We start from the raw sequence: 21,930 nt of genomic DNA, 5'->3' as shown, positions 1-21,930 counted from the left end.
ATTGTTGTCAATCCCTGCCAGTGGCTTCTCTATAGTGTAGCTCTTAGGTATCTCAAACCCAGGGATCTTCACTCTGTGGTGGTACAAATAAATACTTATGGCCTAAATTCTCCTTTGGAATGTCTGTAATTCTAGCGAATGTTCTTCAGAGTTGTGTCCAAAGAAGATTTACTTTTACAGTATTTTGTTAAGTGAACCTGGACCAAATCTGACAGCTCTTGAATCAGATTCCAAACTGGAAAAAGTTTAAAACAAAATATATTATTTATCCAATCAAAATTATAATTTTACTCTTAAGCTTTTTATCCTGATGTTTAAATGTATGCTTATTTAAGAAAACTTTTTATTAAAATTATTATGACTCAGGCCTGTAATCCCAGCACTTTGGGAGGCCGAGGTGGGTGGATCACGAGGTCAAGAGATCGAGACTATCCCGGTCAACATGGTGAAACCCTGTCTCTACTAAAAATACAAAAAATTAGCTGGGCATGGTGGCGCATGTCTGTAATCCCAGCTACTCAGGAGGCTGAGGCAGGAGAATTGCCTGAACCCAGGAGGTGGAGGTTGCGGTGAGCCGAGATCGCGCCATTGCACTCCAGCCTGGGTAACAAGAGCGAAACTCCGTCTCAAAAAAAAAAAAATTATGATGATTAGAATTTTTCTTTTATCCTTGTATAGTAAAAAAAAAAATTCTAATGTAGAGGTCAAAATTTATTTGTTCAATGGATCCATAGTTAGTTACATACTTATGAAACTAACTCTCTGGTTTACCACCATGTCCAAGTTTACATATCTAGTAAGTGGTAGACCAAGGATTCACCCCTAATTTTCTGATTGAAAATCTATTACCTATTCTACAATATCTCCAGTACCTAAATGGAAGTGCTTAATTAAATATCACTGGTGGGGCGGGGGTGCTTAAAAAAAGAAAAACAAAAAAAATTACTGGTAGAGCCTAAAGCTCCAAAGCATTCTAAATATTATTTATATTTAATATATACAGGAGCTATTTATTAGTCCTCCTATATAATAAAAAATTGGCTTAGAAATAGTATACAGCTATGAAGCATAAGTTGTATACCATGGTCACATAAAGACCATTACCCAGTTTAATATGGTAGGTTGTTATCAATTGAGCAGGTTTACAAAGTCAGTGTTGTTATCTGGACTGGATTCTCTTTTTAGCTCTAACCCTACTCCACTAGTCTCACTGCTTTGTGAAACAGCAAGCAATGGAACAGATGTTAGGATTTGGCTTCTCCTTCCAGATCTCTTTGGAAGTGTCTAATTTGGTTAAATAATTTACTATCTCTGTTCTTAGTTTTTCAGTGTCGGTCAAACCATGTACTGAATCCCATTGCTGAAAATGTTCAAATAAAAACCACAAAATGGGTTGGGCACAGTGGCTTATACCTGTAATCCCAGTATTTTGGAAGGCTGAGACAGAGGAATCGCTTGAGACCAGGATCCCGGGCAACATAACAAGACCCATCTCTTGGTGGTTGGGGTGGGGTTTACCTGGGTATAGTGATGTGCACTTACAGTCTTAGCTACTCAAGAGGCTGAGGCTTGCTTGAGCCCACTTGTTTGAGACTACAGTGAGCTATGATTGTGTCTCTGCATTTCAGCCTGAGTGACAGTGTGAGACCCTGTCTGTGAAGAAAAAAAAAAAAGAAAAAAAAGAAGACATAAAATAATAACAAGTACTAGGGAACATTTCTTAAGCCCTTCCAACTTTCCTGGAATTCTACTTTATTTGTATTACCTTATCTATTTCTAGCAACAACCTAATGTTATCTGTGTCCATCATCATTTGAAATAATGTATTATGCACCCACCAGCTCTCTTCTTTCTGGTTATTAGTCATGATATGTGTTGAAGAATGAGTCATCCTTCTAGGTATTTTACAATCAGCCTGAAATAAAGCAGAGACAAATATCTGGATTTTCAGCCTATCTTTTTCATGTTATCAAGAACCTTTTCCTCTGTTTCTGTTTTTCTTAGAAGACAAAGAGGGAGAATATAGAGTTGCAGGCAGCTTATTAACAAACGTTTAACCTTAGAACTTCTAAGCATTTATAAGCAAAAATATGGATTCTGCCTAAACTTCTAAAACTATTAAGGACCAAAACAAAAGTTTCCATTTTGTGGTACTGATATGCATAGTAATAGTACAAAGCATAATTGAGCCTGCATGGAAAAGAGAAACAATATTCATGTGCTTAATTACATTACACAACTGGTTGTTTTATCCTTTTGTTCATCTGTGGATATGTAGCAGCACAAAATTATAAGGCCAATGTTTTTGATTGAACTGGCACATTACATGATGATAGGGCAGAACACATCATAGAAAACATTTTAGAACTGTCTCTGCCAAGCACATTATTAAAATGGAGACATGCCTATCTGGCACATAGTGTATTTTTCCTTTAGATTTTCCAAGACCTTATTGTTTTTCCTTTTGCCAATTTTTGAGAGTAGTTACTGCTGCCTGGTAATAACTATCATCAGCGACTATTCCTGTGCTTTGTGATCTTTCTAATATTGTAATCCAAAGAAAACCAGTGAATTTGTGATTATGTGGGAATCCCAGTAGGAAAAGTTCTATTCTACTTAATGATATTTTCAGTACACATGTCTCAATTATCTAGATATTAAATAATTCAATTACTTCTTTGAGAGCTTTACAGATTTAGAGTTATCTACCACACATTTGCACCCTGCTTGTTACCGCACATCCACCTCCAAAATGATCTAACAGGTAAAGAAAATTGTAGCTCAATTTGAGATATTTTAAGCAAGTGTACTTCTATCACAAACCATTAATAAAGGTCAAGGAGTGTCTAAAATAAATGTTCGAAAGACAATTTGAAGATGCCAGGGACTGCCCAGTCATTGTTTTCATAATGTGAAGTAGGTTTTTTAAAAACCATGGGCAATGGGTAATTTTAAACATTCTTTGAAGACATTACAAGTAGAATTAGGCACAACAGAGCACTGCGTTAAGCTAGAATACAAGCAGTTTTTCTTTGATTTTACTCCATGAACTCATCATAAATGCCCTGGACAAAGGAAGTGAAAGACTGAACTTCTATTCATGAGAATAGTCATGTGACCTACCAACATAATTAGCTTAACCTTTCACTTCAGTTAGTCTATAGGAATGTTTCATGTGTGTATTTTTATCACTCCTCATTCTTTTCTGAGGTCCTATGCTGCAAGATTGGCTGAAAACACTAGTTTTCAAACGTCAATGTATCAGAGTCACCCTATTGAGCTTGTTAAAATATCAATTTGCAAGTCCCACATTTAGAAACTAATTTGTTAAACCTGTGTTAACCTGTGAGCTAGTTGACTGAAATCACTTTAAGACACATTGGAATGGGTGATCACCAATGATAATTTCACTTTTATGATTTTAAAACCTTTTCTGAGATGGATTGAAATCGTTTATCTTAAACATATTTCTAAACCTACATGTCACGTGGTCCCTATTATGATTGTTAAACCCCTGTATATTGTCCTGTGAGATATAGGTTTGGAAATATTTTTACTAGATCCTATTTGGGCTGGTAGATTGTTTCACTAGGCATTATTTTTCATATGGACTGGAGCATATGAAATGGTGTTAGAACTTGAATTCCAGTACTTCTATCATGACAGCCATGAAAATTGGATTCAAAACTATTCCCCTCTTATCCAATTGGCCAAACATCCACAGCAGACAGAACCTTTCTGTGTTTACCTTGAGGTAGGTAACTGATGAATTACTATTCATTCAACATTGAATATTTATTTGAAAGCTGTGAGGTGGAGGTTGCAGCAAATCAAGATGGAGCCACTGCACTCCAGCCTGGGCAACGGTGTGAGACCATGTCTCAAAAAAAAAAGAAAGAAAGAAAGCCAATGTATGACCAAATTTCATTTTGATAGTTTTTATATTGCTATCATGGTTTGATTATGCACACCTTACTTTCATATAACTCTTTTTAGACTTTGAAGAAAACGTATGAAAAACTTCAAATTTTTAAGTGGGTAGAAAACTAGAAAATGGTTACTTTTTTAGTAAAATGTATTTCTGATTTGCATCCTTACTCCTGGAGTTACCCAGAGAAAATAAATTCATCAATAGCTCAGACTGATGGCAGAGTTGTCAGGGACATTTTCTTCTGGGCATTTCTGCTTACTTCTTGTTTCTTTCCTTTAAATAGTGTGGAAGATGTGACAGCTGTACCTTATTTTCTTGTGTTTGCAAGCCTTCAGGGCGTATGTGCTCAGGAACTACTTTTTGGTACACTTAAACAAGCATATCTATTCGCTGCTTGCTCTAAAAAACAAAATGAAGGAAACATCAGAGTATATCAGATTTTTTTTCCATGTGCAATATTCAGACAATGCAGTAATAGCTGGAGGTCGAGGTGAAAAGGCTTCTCTTTTAAAGCCAGCTGTTAAATGCATTAAGTTTCAATTTGTACATACAGTTTTATAACACTTAGATAAACAACAAATATGTTGTTATTTGGCTATCTCAAATATAGTAAGTTATTTATCACTTTAAAGTTATTCACTTATTAGCAACATTTCCTTGAATGATAATTAAAAGAGTATTCCAAGGAGGATGAACAAAGGAGAAATCCTTTTTTAAAGAAACTAAGTAATTTATTCCAACAAATCAGATTTTTTCTGCTACAGTTTGTTAATCTGTAACCTATCTAAAAGGTCTAAAGTGTTAAAATTTTATGAGACATTTTGTGTGGAAAATATTGTTGCCTATTTTGTACTTCATTTACTTTACATGAAAATAAGCTATTGTATGCTAAATAACATTATATAACTTTATTATAAGAACTATGCTCTAAAGTATTAGAAGGTAATATGTACAGTTATAATTTACTTATGTATATTCTGCAGGATTTCAGAAAAGATGTGATAACTTTCACAATTAAATTATGTATAAAATAAGAAACAGAACATAGTGTTCAGGATTTAGAATAAAGTAAATACTGCATTAAGCATTACAATTCTTGGGAATAAAAGAAAATAGGGGAACAGATGTATTCCCTGATAGTCTAATTATCAGAAATAAGCAAAATAAGCTGGGCATGGTGGGTCATGCCTGTGATCCCAGCACTTTGGGAGGCCAAGGTGGATAGATTGCTTGAGCTCAGGAGTTCAAGAAGAGCCTGGACAATATGGAAAAATCCTGACTCTTTTTTTTTTTTAATTTTACCTTAGGTGCATACTATATCTGACTCTTTAAAAAAATACAAAAATTAGCTGGGCATGTGGCACATACCTGTAGTCCTAGCTAGTTGAGAGCCTGGCTACTTGAGAGGCTGAGGTAGGAGGATTACTTGAGCCCAGGAGGTTGAGGCTGCAGTGAGAGTGCACCACTGTACCCAAGCCCAGGCAACAGAGCAAGACCCTGTGTCAAAAAATATAAAATAAAATAAATAAGCACAATGTAGGCTATCTTATTTCTAAATTCCAATGTAAGTTAATTTATTATGGGTTTCTGTTTTGTTTTGTTTTGTTTTTTTGTAAGGGGCAAGCACATCTCAAAAGTGTTATGGATTTGGAGGCAGACTTTTGGGCTGCCTATGGGCAAGTCCGAATTTTTTCTTACACACAGAAAAAGAGGAATTCATTTAAGTATCTAGACACATACTTAAGTAAAATTCTAGAATTTTTAAACATAGAGCATTACAATCTTAGGCCTGGAAAATGTTAAAAGCAGATACATTTTAATATAAGAAAATCCCAATGCAGTAGAAATTGAATTATTGATGTTCCAGTCAATATGCTAGAAATCTGATAATTAACAGCAGTGATGACTAAAACACCTACCCATCAACCACAAAGTGAGTTTCCAAGAGTCAACATTAATTATCATATTAGGTAAAGAAGTTTCTATTAAGTAATTGAAAATTGGAATATGTCTGTCCCAAAATTGTTTCGCCATAGTACCCATGTTATATTTAGCTGGATGTTTCCTTTTGTTCCTTCTTCATTCTTTTTGTTAATGTTGTTTCTTCCTATTTTTTACTTGCTTCTCTCTCTCTTCTATTGCTTCTATTTCTTTACTAGAATTAATAAAATATTTGGTTATTTATTGTATTAGTCCCTTCTCACATTGCTATAAAGAAATGCTGGAGACTGGGTAATTTACAAAGAAAAGAGGTTTAATTGCCTCACAGTAGCACAGGTTGTACAGGAAGCATGATGCTGGCATCTGCTCAGCTTAGGAAGGCTTGAGGGGCCTCAGAAAACTTACAGTCAAGGCGAAAGGTGAAGGAGGAGCAAGCACCTCACATGACCAGAGCAGGAACAAGAGAGAGTGAGGAGGGAGGTGCCACACACTTTTAAAAAAACAGATATCATGATAATTCACTATCATGAGGATAGTACCAAGGGAGATGGTGCTAAACCGTTCATGAGAAAACCAGCCCCGTGATCCAGTCACCTCCTACCAGGCCCCACCTCCAACACTAGCAATTACATTTCAGTATGAAATTTAGGTGGAAACACAGATCCAAACCATATCACTTACAAAATTCATAATTCATGGTACCAAAACCTTTTAATCAAAATGAGGCAAAGTACTTGTTTTACTCAAGTACTTTGTTTAAGCCCACCTAAAAACAAAATTGAAGAATTTTACATATGTTAAAAAGACCAGAAATTAATTCACATACCATTTCAACTTGAAATTTAAGCTCTAGAAAGACTATTCTATTCTGGTTATATAACCATTTTATTATGCTGATATACGATGATACAGTTTAAATCATCAATAGCTTAGAAATCTGATCAATACCAATTCTCACAGTTTGGCTTACATCATTGGAATCAAAGGTTAATGATAGATCAACAAACACTAAAGAATCTTAGATTTTTCGTAGTTTTCCATCAGTGAAATTATTCAGAGTGCAGCAGTGATCAGTGGTCAGGAGTTGGTATGAAACGTGCATGTTCTTGCCAAGGACATTAGAATGAAAAAAGCAGATCTAAGGTTTATCAAGGGAAAAAGCTGGAATTTAGAAAAACAGAAGTATCTCTTTTGATGAAGTAAAAATACATGTGTCCATAGAAGCTCTCAAATATCAACACAAAATTGTTTAACAACCAAGGTAGCAAAGATCAAAGCTCACCACTCGGATTCATAACTAACATTTCTGGTAGCACAATATTTTTCTTTTCAATAATATACCTTACCTAGAAAGAATATTGGGGCCCTTTAATATATAGCATAATAGTCATGATACAATAAAGTCAAAGTCAAGTGTAATATCTCACACTGATTATCAATAGATATTTAAATGTCTTAGATTTTTTTTTTTTTTTTTTTTTTTTGAGATGGAGTCTGGCCCTGTTGCCCAGGCTGGAGTGCAGTGGTGCGATCCTGGCTCACTGCAACCTCTGCATGCTGGGTTCAAGCAATTCTCCTGCCTCAGCCTCCTGAGTAGTTGGGATTACAGGTGCCTACCACAATGCCTGGCTAATTATTTGTATTTTTAGTAGAGAGGGGGTTTCACCATGTTGGTCAGGCTACTCTTGAATTCCTGACCTCATGATCCATCCGCCTAAGCCTCCCAAAGTGCTGGGATTATAGGTGTGCGCCACTGCGCCCGGCCACGTCCTAGATTTTTAAAAAATGTATATCACACATAACAGTATTCCCATTATATGTTGACATTTGTGTTTTGTCCTAACAAGTAAGATTCCCATTGTAATATATTATAAATTGCAAATCATTGTCTTAGTCTTAGATTTTCTTGCTCACAGTATCAAGCTAGGCTTTGCAGGGAAGAGAAATAAGAGTTCAGGTAGCGTCTCAGCTTGCTTTATCAAAGCAGGGATTGTGTGGCAGATGCCCAGCTATTTGGCAGCTGGAGCTGTTAAGATCTGTGATCTTTGGCAATTTGGAGAGAGGAGAGTGTTTCCCGTTGCACAGTAGGAATGTTAAAAATTCCTAGTATTTCACAACAAGTTTCTTTTGTAGATTTGGAGAGAACTTCCCTTTGTCTTCACTTTTTTATCTTTATCTTTCTTTCTTTAGAGACAGAGTCTTGCTGTGTCACCCAGGGTGAGCGCAGTGGCACAATCATGGCTCACTGTAGCCTCATTATCCTTGGTTGAAGTGATCCTCCCACCTCAGTTTCCTGAGTAGCTGCACCCAGCTAATTAAAAAAAAATTTTTTGTAAGATGGGGGTCTCATTATGTTGACCAGGCTGGTCTTGAACTCCTGGCCTCAAGCGATCCTCCAACCTCAGCCTTTCAAAGTGCTGGGATTACAGGTGAGCACAACCTTGCCCAATCTTTAATTGCACATTCACATGGTTTTCAAAGAGACTCAGGTAAAAATAATATTACATCAGGAAGAAGAAATTAAAGAAGGCTATGATCACTTTTAACTATGTTGAAAATACCATTTTGAAGACTGGAGATAATCTTTGACCCCAAAACTTTGATTAGTAGTATAAGTGAAATTTATCATCTTATGGGTGGTGTTTTAATAATATTATATTGTGATTATAAATGATTCTGGCCAAATAGTGTCTCCTTTGGTTCGATAAACTTTTCCCTAAAATAGAGACAAATGTCTTGGATTTTTTCAAGTTTTATTTTCTGTAAAAGTAGTTTTGTCAGAGCCATGCTAATTTTAGTTTGAAATCTCCTAAAATGATCATTACTTACTAAATGGTTAGACTATCTTCATTTCAAGAAGCTCAATAAATTAAAATTTTAATAATACCTGATTAATCTGCATACATTTTAGGGAATATTATCTGAATAGTCTTACTAGGAAGTTGAGTGTTACTTTTTAGGTAATAAGTTTGATTTGTTTATGACTCTGGTATTAAGTGAAATCAGTGCCGTTAGCCAGGCTTTTCGTCTTCCAAAATTAGTTTTTATTAACTAATTTAATGTTGAGTGGGGGGGCCAAGGGAGGGACAGCAGGGGGTGGAGAGGTCGGGGAGGGATAACGCTGGGCAGAAATGCCAGATGTAGGTGACAGGGGGATGGAGGCAGCAAACCACAATGCCATGTGTGTACCTATGCAACAATCCAGCATGATCTGCACATGTACCCCAGAATCTAAAGTACAATAAAAAAATTCAAAACTCTAAAGCATTAAATACTAAGGAATTCATTTTTTAAATGTTTGTCCTCTTGGAAACAAATTATCTTAATATTTTAAACGTATGATTACCAAGTAGCACTCTCTCTAAGTGTTAGTTTGCTAGGTTTAAAATAAGGATTCATGGTCACTGAGAAATCTGTTCCAGAATGCGCTATGGCAAGGGAATGAGAGGAGCCAAATGTAACTGAGAGTTGTAGATACTTATATTGTTTTATTTGCTTTGAATATTTGGTGGCTAGAACTCCTAGAGTTAAACATGGACTAAAATACAAACCTAAATATTTCCCAGATCCTCTTGGGATATTAATAAATATGGTATTAGAAAAAGAGTTCTGTAGCCTATTGACTTGGGATGTTTTGCACATCACTGCCTTTGCCTGAGATTCAAACATCCTGTAGCATGTCAAAAGCTTTCAGAAGGCTCATAGTGTTCCTACCCATGTAGCTTAGCATCTCATCTGAACACTTTACCTCTGTGGTCTTCCTCCCCCAAAACACATAACCTTAAACTAATCATGACAAAAATCAGACAAATTTCAGTAGAGGGGTATCCTATGATGTGTCTGATTAGTACTACTAAAACTTGCAAAGTCAAAGTCATAAGGGAACCTTAGGAGACATGAGGACTAAATGTAATATAGTACCCTGGATGAGATGCTGAAACCAAAACAAAAGACATTAGGTAAAAACGAAAATAATCTGAATAAACTATGGACTGTAGTTAAAAGTAATGTATCAATATTGGTTCGTTAATTATATTAATGTACCATACTGATGCAAAATGTTTAAAATAGGGGAAACTGTATGCAGGGGGTAGATGGGGATTCTGTAGTATCTGCTTAATATTTTTGTAAATTTAAAATTGTTTCAAAAATATAAAGCCTAATAACTCAGAAAAAGCAATGTCAACAAGGCATGTTATTTATGTGAAACCTTTTCTGTTTACAATGTTCTCTGTCTACACAAAATAAATTGGGTCATATACGGAAATCTTAATTAAGCTGTTGGTAAAACAAAACAAAAGAAAAGCACATAAAGATTAGGATACTGAGGTAGGCAAGAATCTATCAGTAAAATGTTGTGATCCAAAAGGTTACAATTGGAATCTAGATATTTTCTGTTCTTTACATATATGAAGATGCCACAACTCAATGGAAACACAATGCTTAGGCTACTCAATTAGATCTTTTGATGTGTGACTGGAAGAAAATGGTAGAATGGAGTGTAGAACACTGCAGAATGGTTTTTATGAAAAGATGTAGCTAGTTTTTCAATGTACACAGGGAGAGGTTAATTCCGAGGATGTTCTCTTCTCATTAGGCTACCATGTCTGGTACATTTGCCATGCCCATCTTGGGACAGCCATTCATTCCTACACAATATCTGGGGACAGATTTGCAAGTAACTCTCATTATTGTACTCACCAAATTTTCAGGCTCCTATTCCTAGGCCAATGTTGTATAAATAATGATTAATGATATAATTAATAAACAGTAACAAATGTAATAACTACTGTTTATTGAGCATGCCAGGAACTGTGTTGAGCCCTCTCCTGTGCATACAATTCTTTACACGTAGTTAGTGAGGTAGAGATGCTCTCTGATTGACTCATAAGCCCTTCAAACAATGTTTTGAAAGCTAAATTTTTATATCCTGTTTAAATATGTTCTTAGGGAAGATAAATGAGCTGTTTTGGGAATCAGTTTTGGGGGAGATTTGGTGCTGTAGTCAAATTGGTTTAAATGAATTAATTCATCTAGCTCTTTCTGCTATGAAGAGAAACAGAGAGAGTGGAGGATAGCAACAACATTCAGTTAAAAATCCCCAGACAAATGCTTGTTAGTAATCTGATGGGAAAACTTTAATTTATTTATACTTTCTCCAAACAGAGCTTGGTAGTAGGAAGTGGATTTGTCTTAATGCAATTTTTGCTTACTTGTTTGGAGGTCTTTTTTAGAGATACTTTTTTGAAAAAAGGAAGATGTTCTTAGTTCCCATCAAAGACAGTATTGCCTGTGTTGTCATCCTTACTGTGGAGACAATAAGCCATCAGTGAGGCTACATCGTGGCCAACAGCTTTCCAAAACTGAGTGGTGAATCACCTCTTGTCAATTACATATCTAAACTTGGTAATATCAGCTTGTAAGAGAAGGTCATGCAATATCTGCCATCCAATTAACATGTATAGAAGACCACCTCCACAACTCATTCATCCTTTGCTATAATTTACAACTTCCTCTTTTATGGCAATGGTTTAACTTTTTCAGATCTTATTTGATTTAGCTAAGAAATAATGCCGTAAGATAGGATGTAAGCCCAATGCTTTATTTACTTCCTTTCTCTCTGTAAGATTTATATTAATAGAAAATGTTATTTCCTCTTAGTCTATAGATAGGGTACAGGAAATTTATTTTTAAAATTAAGTTAAAGCTATCTTTCTTTTAATTCACAATATCCAGAAAAGCGTACCTACCTCTGGCTTTAATTGAACACCCTTGAAACCAAAAAGGCTAATATATTAGTTATTGTCTTTTCTAGATTTTACTGAAAGTCATGATTTAAGAGAGTACATAGGATAATTTTCCATGGTATAGAATTCCTGCTGTCATTTTTTCTCCCACTTTTTCTACCCAGTTTTCTCATACTGCAGATTTTTCCTATACTGCAGGATTCCTTGACTCTACCGTACAGTCAACATTCAAGACCATATTCAATGAAAGCTCATTAAGATGTGTACCTAAATGCCAAACACTAGGTTTTTGTTGTTGTTGTTTTGTTTGTTTTTTTGGGTTTTGTTTTGGTTTGGTTTTTGTGGGGTTTTTTTTGTTTGTTTTGTTTTTTGTTTTACAAATAGGAATATGTATAAATTGATGGTGGTCTTATTTTAAAAGAACCAATATTCCAGAAACAGTCTGTAAAACTCAAGATGAACTAATTGATCCATTCTTGATATTAAACATAGGTTATTGTACATGTTTTCTTTGACTTAGAAAGCCACTAGATTTGCTACAAATTTCTCTAATCTTGGTAAAACCAGTATCAGATCAGATTTCCCCAAAGTGATAGCTACTATTTTTCCTCTTTCAATTGCAGGAGAAGTAACAAGGCATTGAAGAATGGCAGATGAACGGAAAGATGAAGCAAAGGCGCCTCACTGGACCTCAGCACAGCTAACAGAGGCATCTGCACACTCACATCCACCTGAGATTAAGGATCAAGGCGGAGCAGGGGAAGGACTTGTCCGAAGCGCCAATGGATTCCCATACAGGGAGGATGAAGAGGGCGCCTTTGGAGAGCATGGGTCACAGGGCACCTATTCAAATACCAAAGAGAATGGGATCAACGGAGAGCTGACCTCAGCTGACAGAGAAACAGCAGGTAACTAAAGGCTCTGCTGTCACCAAGTGCTTGCTTTGTGCTTTGAAGTCAGTTTAGTCTGAAAGTGAATTAATATACAGCACTGATCCTCTTTCACTAGTGCTAGGACTGAAATTCCAGTCAGTCAGAGGAAATAAGAGAAAAATCATGGCAACTAACTTGGCATTTCCTCTCATTAGCTGTATTCTCAATCCCATTCCCCTATTTAATTTTTATCATGTGAATTTTTGCAGGCTGAGTGTATGTATGTATTGCTAGAAACTGTCAGCATTTTAACTCATTGAAAGAAAACTTTACAGATAGTTTTTTAAAAATTATCTTCAATGATCTTGGACCTAAATCCAATAGATTGATTAGAAGCATATTTTTTAGAGTAGAAAAATGTAAAATACATAAATACATACTATAATTTTTTAACCCATCATTCAAAATGCTCAAACTACATTTGAGCATTTTCTACATGCAAGATGTGGTGTTAGCTTCTGTGCCAGTGCATGTGCAAGAAATGATCCCTGAACTTTGTGGATTAGATGATCTTGGAGCAGACATGAGACTTGTACATATGTTTATTTGGATACAACTCATAACATGTACGTGTCACATGAGCAGTATGAAAAGGCAAATTGAAAGGGGACTATTTCTACTTAGGGCCAAAGTTCCTAAATGCACAAAAGCATCTTAGGGTGCTGCAGCAAATTCACAGGAATACAACAAGGTGTTTTAAATATTCAAGAGGAACAGTGATAATATCTGTCAAACACTGCATGAACTATTTGCTCAAGATAGTGCACAGTTTAAACATTACATTACACTATATTCCTTTTGAAGATATCTTATCTTTGCAAGATAGGTTTTCAGCAATTGTTCTGATAAAAGCAAGTACCCTGAAGAAATCCATGTGAAATGGAAAAAGAGAGTGATAGTGTCCAACCTGATCCCAGGATTTGAGAAGCTGTGCGGTGCCCCACAGGCACGTACATTCAGTTAGTAAGAAACTGTGGTTGAGAATGAAATAACAATATTATTTTCACCTTTCTTGGTTACAATGAGGATTAAATAAGATAGTAAAGTATATAAAGTGAATGGCTCAAGAAATAATACCTATTAGTTACTTTTATTATTATTGGTGGTAGTGGTGGTATCAATATGGATGATGTAACACTCTCGATTAAGTAGTATTTTTCTATAACTGAGTATACGGAAGTTTAAGAGGGTGGAACTTGGGTGTCAGGAGCACTAACTAAGAGGATTTTGAAGGGATTGTGGCATGAGGGGATGAGGGCATGTTATAGCATATTGGTTGTGAGGAAGGAAAGAGTGAGTATGGTAGGTCAAGGTTTTTGTCGTCATCGTATCCTGCAGCACCTGGCATTAGACCTTCAGTATTCCATAAATGTGTATTGACTAGTGAGTGAATGAAAGAATAAATGAATACATATAAAAAGAAGAAAGTCCTTTTCACATTAATGATGAAAACGATTGAAAAGTTTTACTTCATCCCTTGGGCTCTTACCAGTTGACTCTCACTGTTATTAAGGCTTGTAATACACTAAAAAAAAAGAAAAAAAAAATCACTGCAGTGTGCTTGGTCATGCAGTAAAAAGCAACACCATGCACTATTTTGTCTGCTCAGTGGTCTTAAATATTGAGCATCAGAAAAATCTATTTGTCAAGTCAGTGTGTCATCACCAGCTTTTCTGAGAAGATAATATACATTTAAAAGAGGCTAACAGATGTTTCTTTTAAATGATGGGTTTAGGAGCATCCAGAGTTAATTTTAAATTCAGCTCAACATGTATCAAACACATTTTGTATTGCCTTTGAGAGACTGATTATAAAGGTTTTGTATGTATGTTCTGAGTGACAAAAATTGTAAACAGTCAGCCATGGGTTACCATGGTGATAGTCAATCCAAACTAAACTATGGTGTGATTTTAAATTAACTTTCCTCTAGAAATAACAGACCAAGTATTGAATCCATGAGATATGCATGTGTAGAAATCTGTAAGAAAAAGATAATGTAAAATATTATCTTTTAATACCTACAGAAGATGTTCCAGTGATGAATTAATGTGCAATTAGATTTCTCTCTAAACTCTAATTTAACAAAATAACAGTTTTATCATTCATGATTTATTGACAGCTGTTTCACAAATTATGTAATGAAAATCATCTCCAGCATAAACAGATGTTCTTAAATCCCAAATATGGTATTTAGAAGTGCTATCCTTTGATGATGGAGGTCATAGATATGAAATGGCATTATATTTGATATGATTATTTTTAAAAGGAACAGAAATCTATATACCAGCTCACTCTTTTATACAGTCTACCAGTGTATTACATTTTTCCCTGTAAAGAATATTTCTCAGGACACTGTTCGCATGAAGCATTTCTCGGTGACATCAGGTCCACAGCTATATGTTGTAGTGTCCAGGACATTACTGATTAAATCCAAAAATCTTTCCTCTCCTTTCCGTTTTTGCTATAGTCCCCTCTTTGCATTTAAACATAAATATTTTCTCCAAGGTTGTTTCTTTTAACCATGTCTATAAATAATATCACATGATAAATAAATTGCAATCATCATCTTCCTCCCCCTTGTCTTCTTCATTATAGTGGGCTCACTTCAACCAAGGTCCTTACCTTATTCTCCCTCACCCACTCCTTCAATGTTCATCTTCATTATGAAGTCTAAAGCATAATTTTTTTTTTTTTTTTTTTTTTTTTTGAGACGGAGTCTCGCTCTTGTTACCCAGGCTGGAGTGCAATGGCGCGATCTCGGCTCACCGCAACCTCCGCCTCCTGGGTTCAGGCAATTCTCCTGCCTCAGCCTCCTGAGTAGCTGGGATTACAGGCACGCGCCACCGTGCCCAGCTAATTTTTTTGTATTAATAGAGACGGGGTTTCACAATGTTGACCAGGATGGTCTCGATCTCTCGACCTCGTGATCCACCCGCCTCGGCCTCCCAAAGTGCTGGGATTACAGGCTTGAGCCACCGAGCATAATTTTTATCTATGTCTTTGTTTTTATTTTAATTTTTATTTTTATGTATTCAGGGGGTACAAGTACAGTTTTGTTACGTGAATACATTGCATAGGGATGAGGTCTGGGCTTTGAGTGTACCCATCACCTGAATAGTGAGCGTTGTACTCAATAGGTAATTTTTCAACCGTTACCTCTTTCCCACCCTCTCCCCTTTTTGAGTCTCCAATGTCTATTATTTCCATCTTTATGTCCATATGAACCCATTGTTTAACTCACACTTATAAGTGAGAACATCTGGTATTTGATTTTCTGCGTTATTTCACTTAGGGTAATGGTCTCCAGTTCCATCCATGTTGCTGCAAAGGATATGATTTTATTCTTTTTTATGGCTGCATAGTATTCCATCATATATCTACACCACATTTTCTTTATCCAGTCATCCACTGATGGATGTTTAAGTTGATTCCATTCCTTTGCTGTTGTGACTGGTGCTGCAATCAATATATGAGTGAGGTGTCTTTTTGATGTAATGATTTATTTTCCATTGAGTAGTGAGACTGTTGGATCAAATGGTAGTTTTATTTTCAGTTCTTTGAGAAATCTCCATACCATTGCCCATAAAGGCTGTAGTAATTTACATTTCCATCAACAATGTTTAAGAGTTCCCTTTTCTCTACATCATTGTTAATATTTGTTGTCTTTTGACTTTTTAATAATAGGCATTCTAACTGGTGTAAGATGATATCTCATTATGCTTTTAATTTGCATTTGTGATGATTAGTGATGTTGAGCATTTTTTCATATACCTAGTGGCCACTTGTACATCTTCTTTTGAGAAATGTCTAGTCATGTGCTTTGCTCACTTTTTAATGAGGATTTTTTTTTTTTTTTTTTTGAGTTTGAATTGCTTAGTCTTTTGTTGGATGTGCAGTTTGCAAATATTTTCTCCCATTCTGTAGATTGTCTGTTTACTCTATTGGCTATTTCTTTTGCTGTGCAGAAGCTTTTTAGTCTAATTAAGTCCCATTTGTCTATTTTTGTTTTTTCTGCATTTACTTTTGTGGTCTTAGTCATTATAATTCTTTGCCTAGCCCAATGTTCAAAAGAGTTTTTCTTAGGCTTTTTTTTTCTCCTGGGATTTTTATAGCTTCAGGTCTTACATTTAAGTTAAAGCGTCATTTTAAAATTGTTCTTCAAAGTGTAAATAATAAGAGTAATGGCCTGTAATAATTCTTTCCGCTATTTTCTGTGTCATCTGTATTGAAGAAAGCAAGAGGAATGCATTTTGGTCCCCACAGTTTCAGCTCTAAAGATAACTAGGAGCCTTGTCCTTAAGTTTCGGTTCCTGAGTTGAGGCCCAAACTCATATTAGAATTTGTATCAAGATCTTATAAGAGGACAAAAGGGATATTTATAAAGTTTGTAAAATATCGAGAGGAAAATTATTTTAGAAAATGGAAAGTGACCTTTCAAATGACATTTTAAGGGCACAGAAAAGCAATTGATTTTTGTAATCATTGTGCATGTGATTTAACAGTGTAGCTGGTTTTGACATCCCTTAATAGTATTATATCAAATCCTATTTTTACTGTGTCTATTTATAGAATCATTTTGAATATGGCACTTTCTAGCAGCAAAAAGAGGGATGTGGAGACAAAGTGGTGGTTCTGTGTTTCTGACCTTGTCCAAAAAAGTAATAATTTTGCTGTTGCTCACTTCATCTAAAGAGAGGGAAAGATTTTCTAATTTCTATTCATCCCTCAAGGATTGCTTACAGAACTATTATGGAAATGTATATAAAACTACAGCTTAGAAATTTATATAGAATTGCAATCTGCCACAGTGCTGTCCAGTTTATAAAGCACCATCACATCTTTTACCTCATTTCATCTTTTTGCAATTTCCATGAGGATATCTGTCATTAATGTCTTCATTTTACAAATAAGAAGACTAAGGCACAGAATGGCTGAGCAACTTGCCCAGTTTTACACAGTAAGAAGGTGAGAGAGGTTAATTGTGAACACAGTGTTCAGGAATCCCCTGCAACTCTCTCAACTCTCTTCTCAACTGTGCCACCCGCAAGAAGTGGTATGGATTTCTTTTTCTATAGTTTATAATTTACTTGGCTTTATAAATGTGCTACTCATTGTGAAAGCTGTCAAGGCTTTTTTAGGTGGGAGTATTTTTTTCTGGCTCTCAGGATTAATTTTGCAAATGTCAGGATTTGCTCTTTATTAGAAAACAGTGGTGAAATCTGCTAATTTTCTGTCACAGTTGTGGATGATATGATTGAAAGCTGGAAGGGACCAGGGAGATGACTTTTCACAGTAGATCTCATGACTACTACCAGAATGCAGGTCTCTTGCCCTAAAGACAAGTGCTCTGTCCACCATCCCCACCTGCCACATTCAGAACAGCAATCAGTTGCAGCAGTTATCAATTACAGGCAAAGCGGACAATTCTTCTATTCCAGAACTGCCACATTCATGTAATTTTAAGTGATATGATATCATAACTTTATTCCTAGTTTTAAATGTGAGTAGAGAAAAAGGGGAGGTAATTTTGAGATGTTTATTGATACCAAAACAGTTTTTACCTATTTAAAATCAGGCTCTGGTGATTTTGACTATGTTAAAGTACAGTACAGTGATCACTAGTAAAAAAAATGTAGAGTAGAAAGTGCCTGCGTGACCATCAAAAGTTAGTATCAGCAATCTCCTTGGGTAAATGTAAAGATTAAAGGCAATTCTTCTGTTTATTCCCCACAGTTTACCAGAATTCCTTTGTCTTCCCATCATTTCCAGGCATACCCACCGCCAAAGAGGCAGGAGTGGAAAAGCTTTTCCAGACTTTGTGTTGTCACTTTTTCAGGGACCTCACCAAGGGAGCCTTCTAAAGCCTGACCCTGCACTATCACATCCACATAACTCCAGCAGCCAAGTGACCAACAGATTCAGATGTATACATTTCTTGTTGCTGCAGTTATTAAGTTTGAAAACACATGAAGGAAAAGTTTGGCAGCTCTCGCATGCAAAAAAGCTGAATATGCGTTTAATAAAGCTTTTCTCTCTATTCTTTTCAGTCTCAGAAGATTCAAACCTACCTTTTGTCACCTCTCCCTTTCTCCCATGCCTCCATTTCTAGATTTACGATTTACTAATCGGAGTCAGCATCCCATTTAAAATATGGCTTATTCTATGTAATATGATCTTAATTTATGCAGAGCAAAATAGCACTGAGCCATTTCTCCTGCAAAATGACTAAAGCCATCCGCACCAACCCCAAGCAAATAAACAAGCTTGCCTAACAATGCGAGAGGTTGCAGATTTTCCTTTCCTAGTTGCCATGCCAACCACTCATTGCTCTGGCTGCCATTTCCCTGAGCTCCACAGAGAGAGGAGTGTGCAGAGCAGAGTTATTTAGCATTCAAGGGTGGATCTGCAGAAAACCACACAGCCTCACTGCGAAGCATCTGGGCCTGGTGGCACCGATGGATGAGGACAGAAAATGGGGATCTTTTCAGTGTTTTCCTTCTAAAGGTTAGGCATCTGGGGCTAGAAAGAGTGAGAAAGACAAGGATTGATAGAAAAGGCAGTTCCACAAGGTTTGTATTTGTCACGTTTGCTTTGTCCTATATGGTCTCTCTACTAGGTGAAGCTGGTTGTGGGGATTAGCTTCAATCATAATATTTGGCTTGGATTGTTGATGAATAGGATCTGAACCTAATTTAGGGCTAGCTTATATGGATATTATAATAAAGAATTGTGTCTTTTATTCTTGATACAATACGAGATTGTAATTAGCAGGTATTGAAAGCTAGAGCTTTTGATATTTTACAAATTAGAGGGAAAAATCAACATCAGATAAAGTTTTCTGTTTCATTGCGCAGTTATAGGGTAGTTTGTCCCATAAAAATCTGGCTTTGCTCTTTAGTCAAGTCTTAAGGTAGGATGAGATTTTCTTAAGATGGTAATTCTGAATCTAAATATGAGGAAAACTTGGTTTCTCAAGACTTGTTTCCATTAAACCCTATGACTCAACAAATTGAAGTATGATTTTATTCCTTGGAATTTTAATTAAGTATAAACACTTTAAGGTGTGAAGAGAAAGGCTCTATCTAATACAATATAATAGGATATTTAAAAACTGAAGTTAATTGTAATCACATATACTCCTATGTGTGTTCCTCAAGAAAATTCCTCCCATGGACTGTGGAAATCAGTCTCGTTTTTTATCTCGCTTTATGCTAAATGTCAGAATTACATCATAAGCACACACAAAAAAAGTATTTTCTCAGACCTTTTGGTCCACTGACACTTTAAAAATTATTATGTTGACTTTGAATCTTAATGCAACAGATTTGTGCCATTGACAGTTCAGACCTATTTGTAAAAATTATTCTTTCTAGTTCATTTTTAAGTGCAAATATAATTTAATTATCATTGTAATTTTTACTTGATCTCTCATCCTATATTTTCCAAGATCTTCTTTTCTCTTCTCTAATTTGCTGTCATATTTTGTCACCATATTTTCTTTTAATGTTTTTCAATTTTTTGAGATTAAAAAAACCTCCATTTAGAGAAAAATTATAAACAATTCTTAAATTCTTTTTTTATTTTTAGTGAACAGATGAAAGTAATAAGTAACGGAAATGAGTCTTCTAGATTCAGTTTTGGACTGTCTAAGCCTTTGTTTTGGTTAGGATTATGCATGGCCTTTATCTGTCCTTTGTTATATTTCGAAGTATTTTCTCCTCACAAAAAAGTAAAAAAAAAAAAAAAAGATAAAACATTTAATAGTTTTGAACAAATAAATTGCTCAAATATCTTGAGAATATATTCCTCATCAGGCAGTAATGTGTTTTTAAGTGATATATACATACACACACACACACACACACATATGTATATTCTTTGATTATATTGCTTGTATATGTCTGAGGAAAATATTTGCCACTGTATGCCAAATGCTGCCTTGCGGTTTGACATTGGGTTTGATTTTATTGCAGTTGGGAGGTTAGTAAGTAGACTGGAGAGTACCCAGCAGTTATTGCTCCTCTTCTTTCCCCTCCGAGCTATTGAGATAAACTGACTCTTTCTGCTTCAGTGTGTCAAGCTTTTTTCTCTTCCCCTCATTCCCTCACACTTCACTGCTTCCCAGTACATTACATAAAGCACGTGCTTTGACTGTTAGGGGAGTCTGGAAATCATATCAGGAGAGGACGAACAGAACAACTGGTGCTGCATTGCAGACCTGGTAGTTTCAGCATTATCTGACCTGGCATCATGTGTCCTGGGGGAAAAGGACACTAAACCATGTCCTGCCAGCTCGGGTGTAGTTCGTCTCACTGAATGAGTCACCATTCAGCAACACTCAGAAAATACAGTTCAAAAACAAGCCAAGCTGATAAGCAAAGAAAGGGGTAAGCATATGTCATAGGTTCTCATGCAACTTTTAAAAATGCTTTTAACAATTTTTGCAAATGCTAGGTAGTTATTAGAACACAGAAATGAGAGTGAAATACAGTCGGTTTCAGGAATATGCAAGAAAGCATTAGGCAAAAATAGATAAGACAGGAGAAATCAAGATTCAGAGAAAAATCATACTAAATAGATATGATTCAACTTAAGCAGCCTGAAAATTAGACTCAAGTTTTTCAGTCCAAATTTTTAATTTGTAAACACAGGTCAAACTGATGCTGGCATATGAGCACCTCTGATTCTTGCAAAGCATCTCCAGCATGAATAATCAGTCTTCTGTGATCTAAAATTTTTTCTTCTGTGACACGTTACATTTGCCCAATGTTTACATTATGGTGTTTTCATTTCCATGCAGCATTATGCAACAAGTCATCGGGAAAATATTTTGGAAGGGTACCACCCTACAGCAAAGGTTCTCAGAAGTCTACCATCAAATATAAAGAGTTGTTGTTGATTTTATTCTCTCAAATGAGTCTTCCTCTTCTGAACATCCCCAAGTACCATGTTTATATCTTGCTAATACAATTGATCATAGCAATCATTTTATTGAGCTTACTTGTTATTTGTTTTTATTCCAGTCACGGTTGGAAATGCTTTGGGGTAGAACCTGTACTTCATTCATCCTTTTTTTTCCTTTTTGTATATAACACAGTGCTTATTTTCTATAATATGTGCTAATACATATTTTTTGAATTAATATAAAGAGGTGACTGTGTGTGGTGGCTTGCACTTGTAATCCCAGCACTTTGGGAGGCCAAGGTGGGCAGATCACTTGAGGTCAGGAGTTCAAGACCAGCCTGGCCAACATAGTGAAACCCCGCCTCTACTAAAAATACAAAAATTAGTTGCGTGTGGTGGCACACACCTGGAATCCCAGCTACCTGGGAGGCTGAGGCCCAAGAATTGTTTGAACCCAGGAGGCGGAGGTTACATT

The 21,930-nt window shown here is 35.8% G+C and overlaps 1 protein-coding gene across 45 annotated transcripts in view; it reads left to right on the top strand.

Moving 5' to 3' along the window:
* MAP2 (microtubule associated protein 2) overlaps window positions 1-21,930 on the top strand; it is a 305,526-nt gene that overhangs the window by 214,319 nt on the left and 69,277 nt on the right. For 39 of the 45 annotated variants that reach the window (XM_064373057.1, XM_064373055.1, XM_064373052.1 and 36 more), the window contains one exon: window positions 12,243-12,527. In XM_064373057.1, coding sequence (XP_064229127.1) covers window positions 12,266-12,527 — 262 coding nt within the window. In that variant the 5' untranslated portion in view covers window positions 12,243-12,265. Of the gene's footprint in view, window positions 1-12,242; window positions 12,528-18,936; window positions 19,121-21,930 lie in introns of those variants that run through there. The other 6 variants (XM_064373081.1, XM_064373083.1, XM_064373080.1 and 3 more) reach the window with 1 other exon arrangement.

The sequence above is a fragment of the Aotus nancymaae genome, unplaced genomic scaffold, assembly GCF_030222135.1.
Source record: "Aotus nancymaae isolate 86718 unplaced genomic scaffold, 86718_ANA_hifiasm-v0.15.2.pri h1tg000008l, whole genome shotgun sequence".
NCBI lineage: Eukaryota > Metazoa > Chordata > Mammalia > Primates > Aotidae > Aotus > Aotus nancymaae.
Note: the sequence above shows the minus strand (reverse complement) of the source record. Positions and strands in the feature narration are given on the sequence as shown.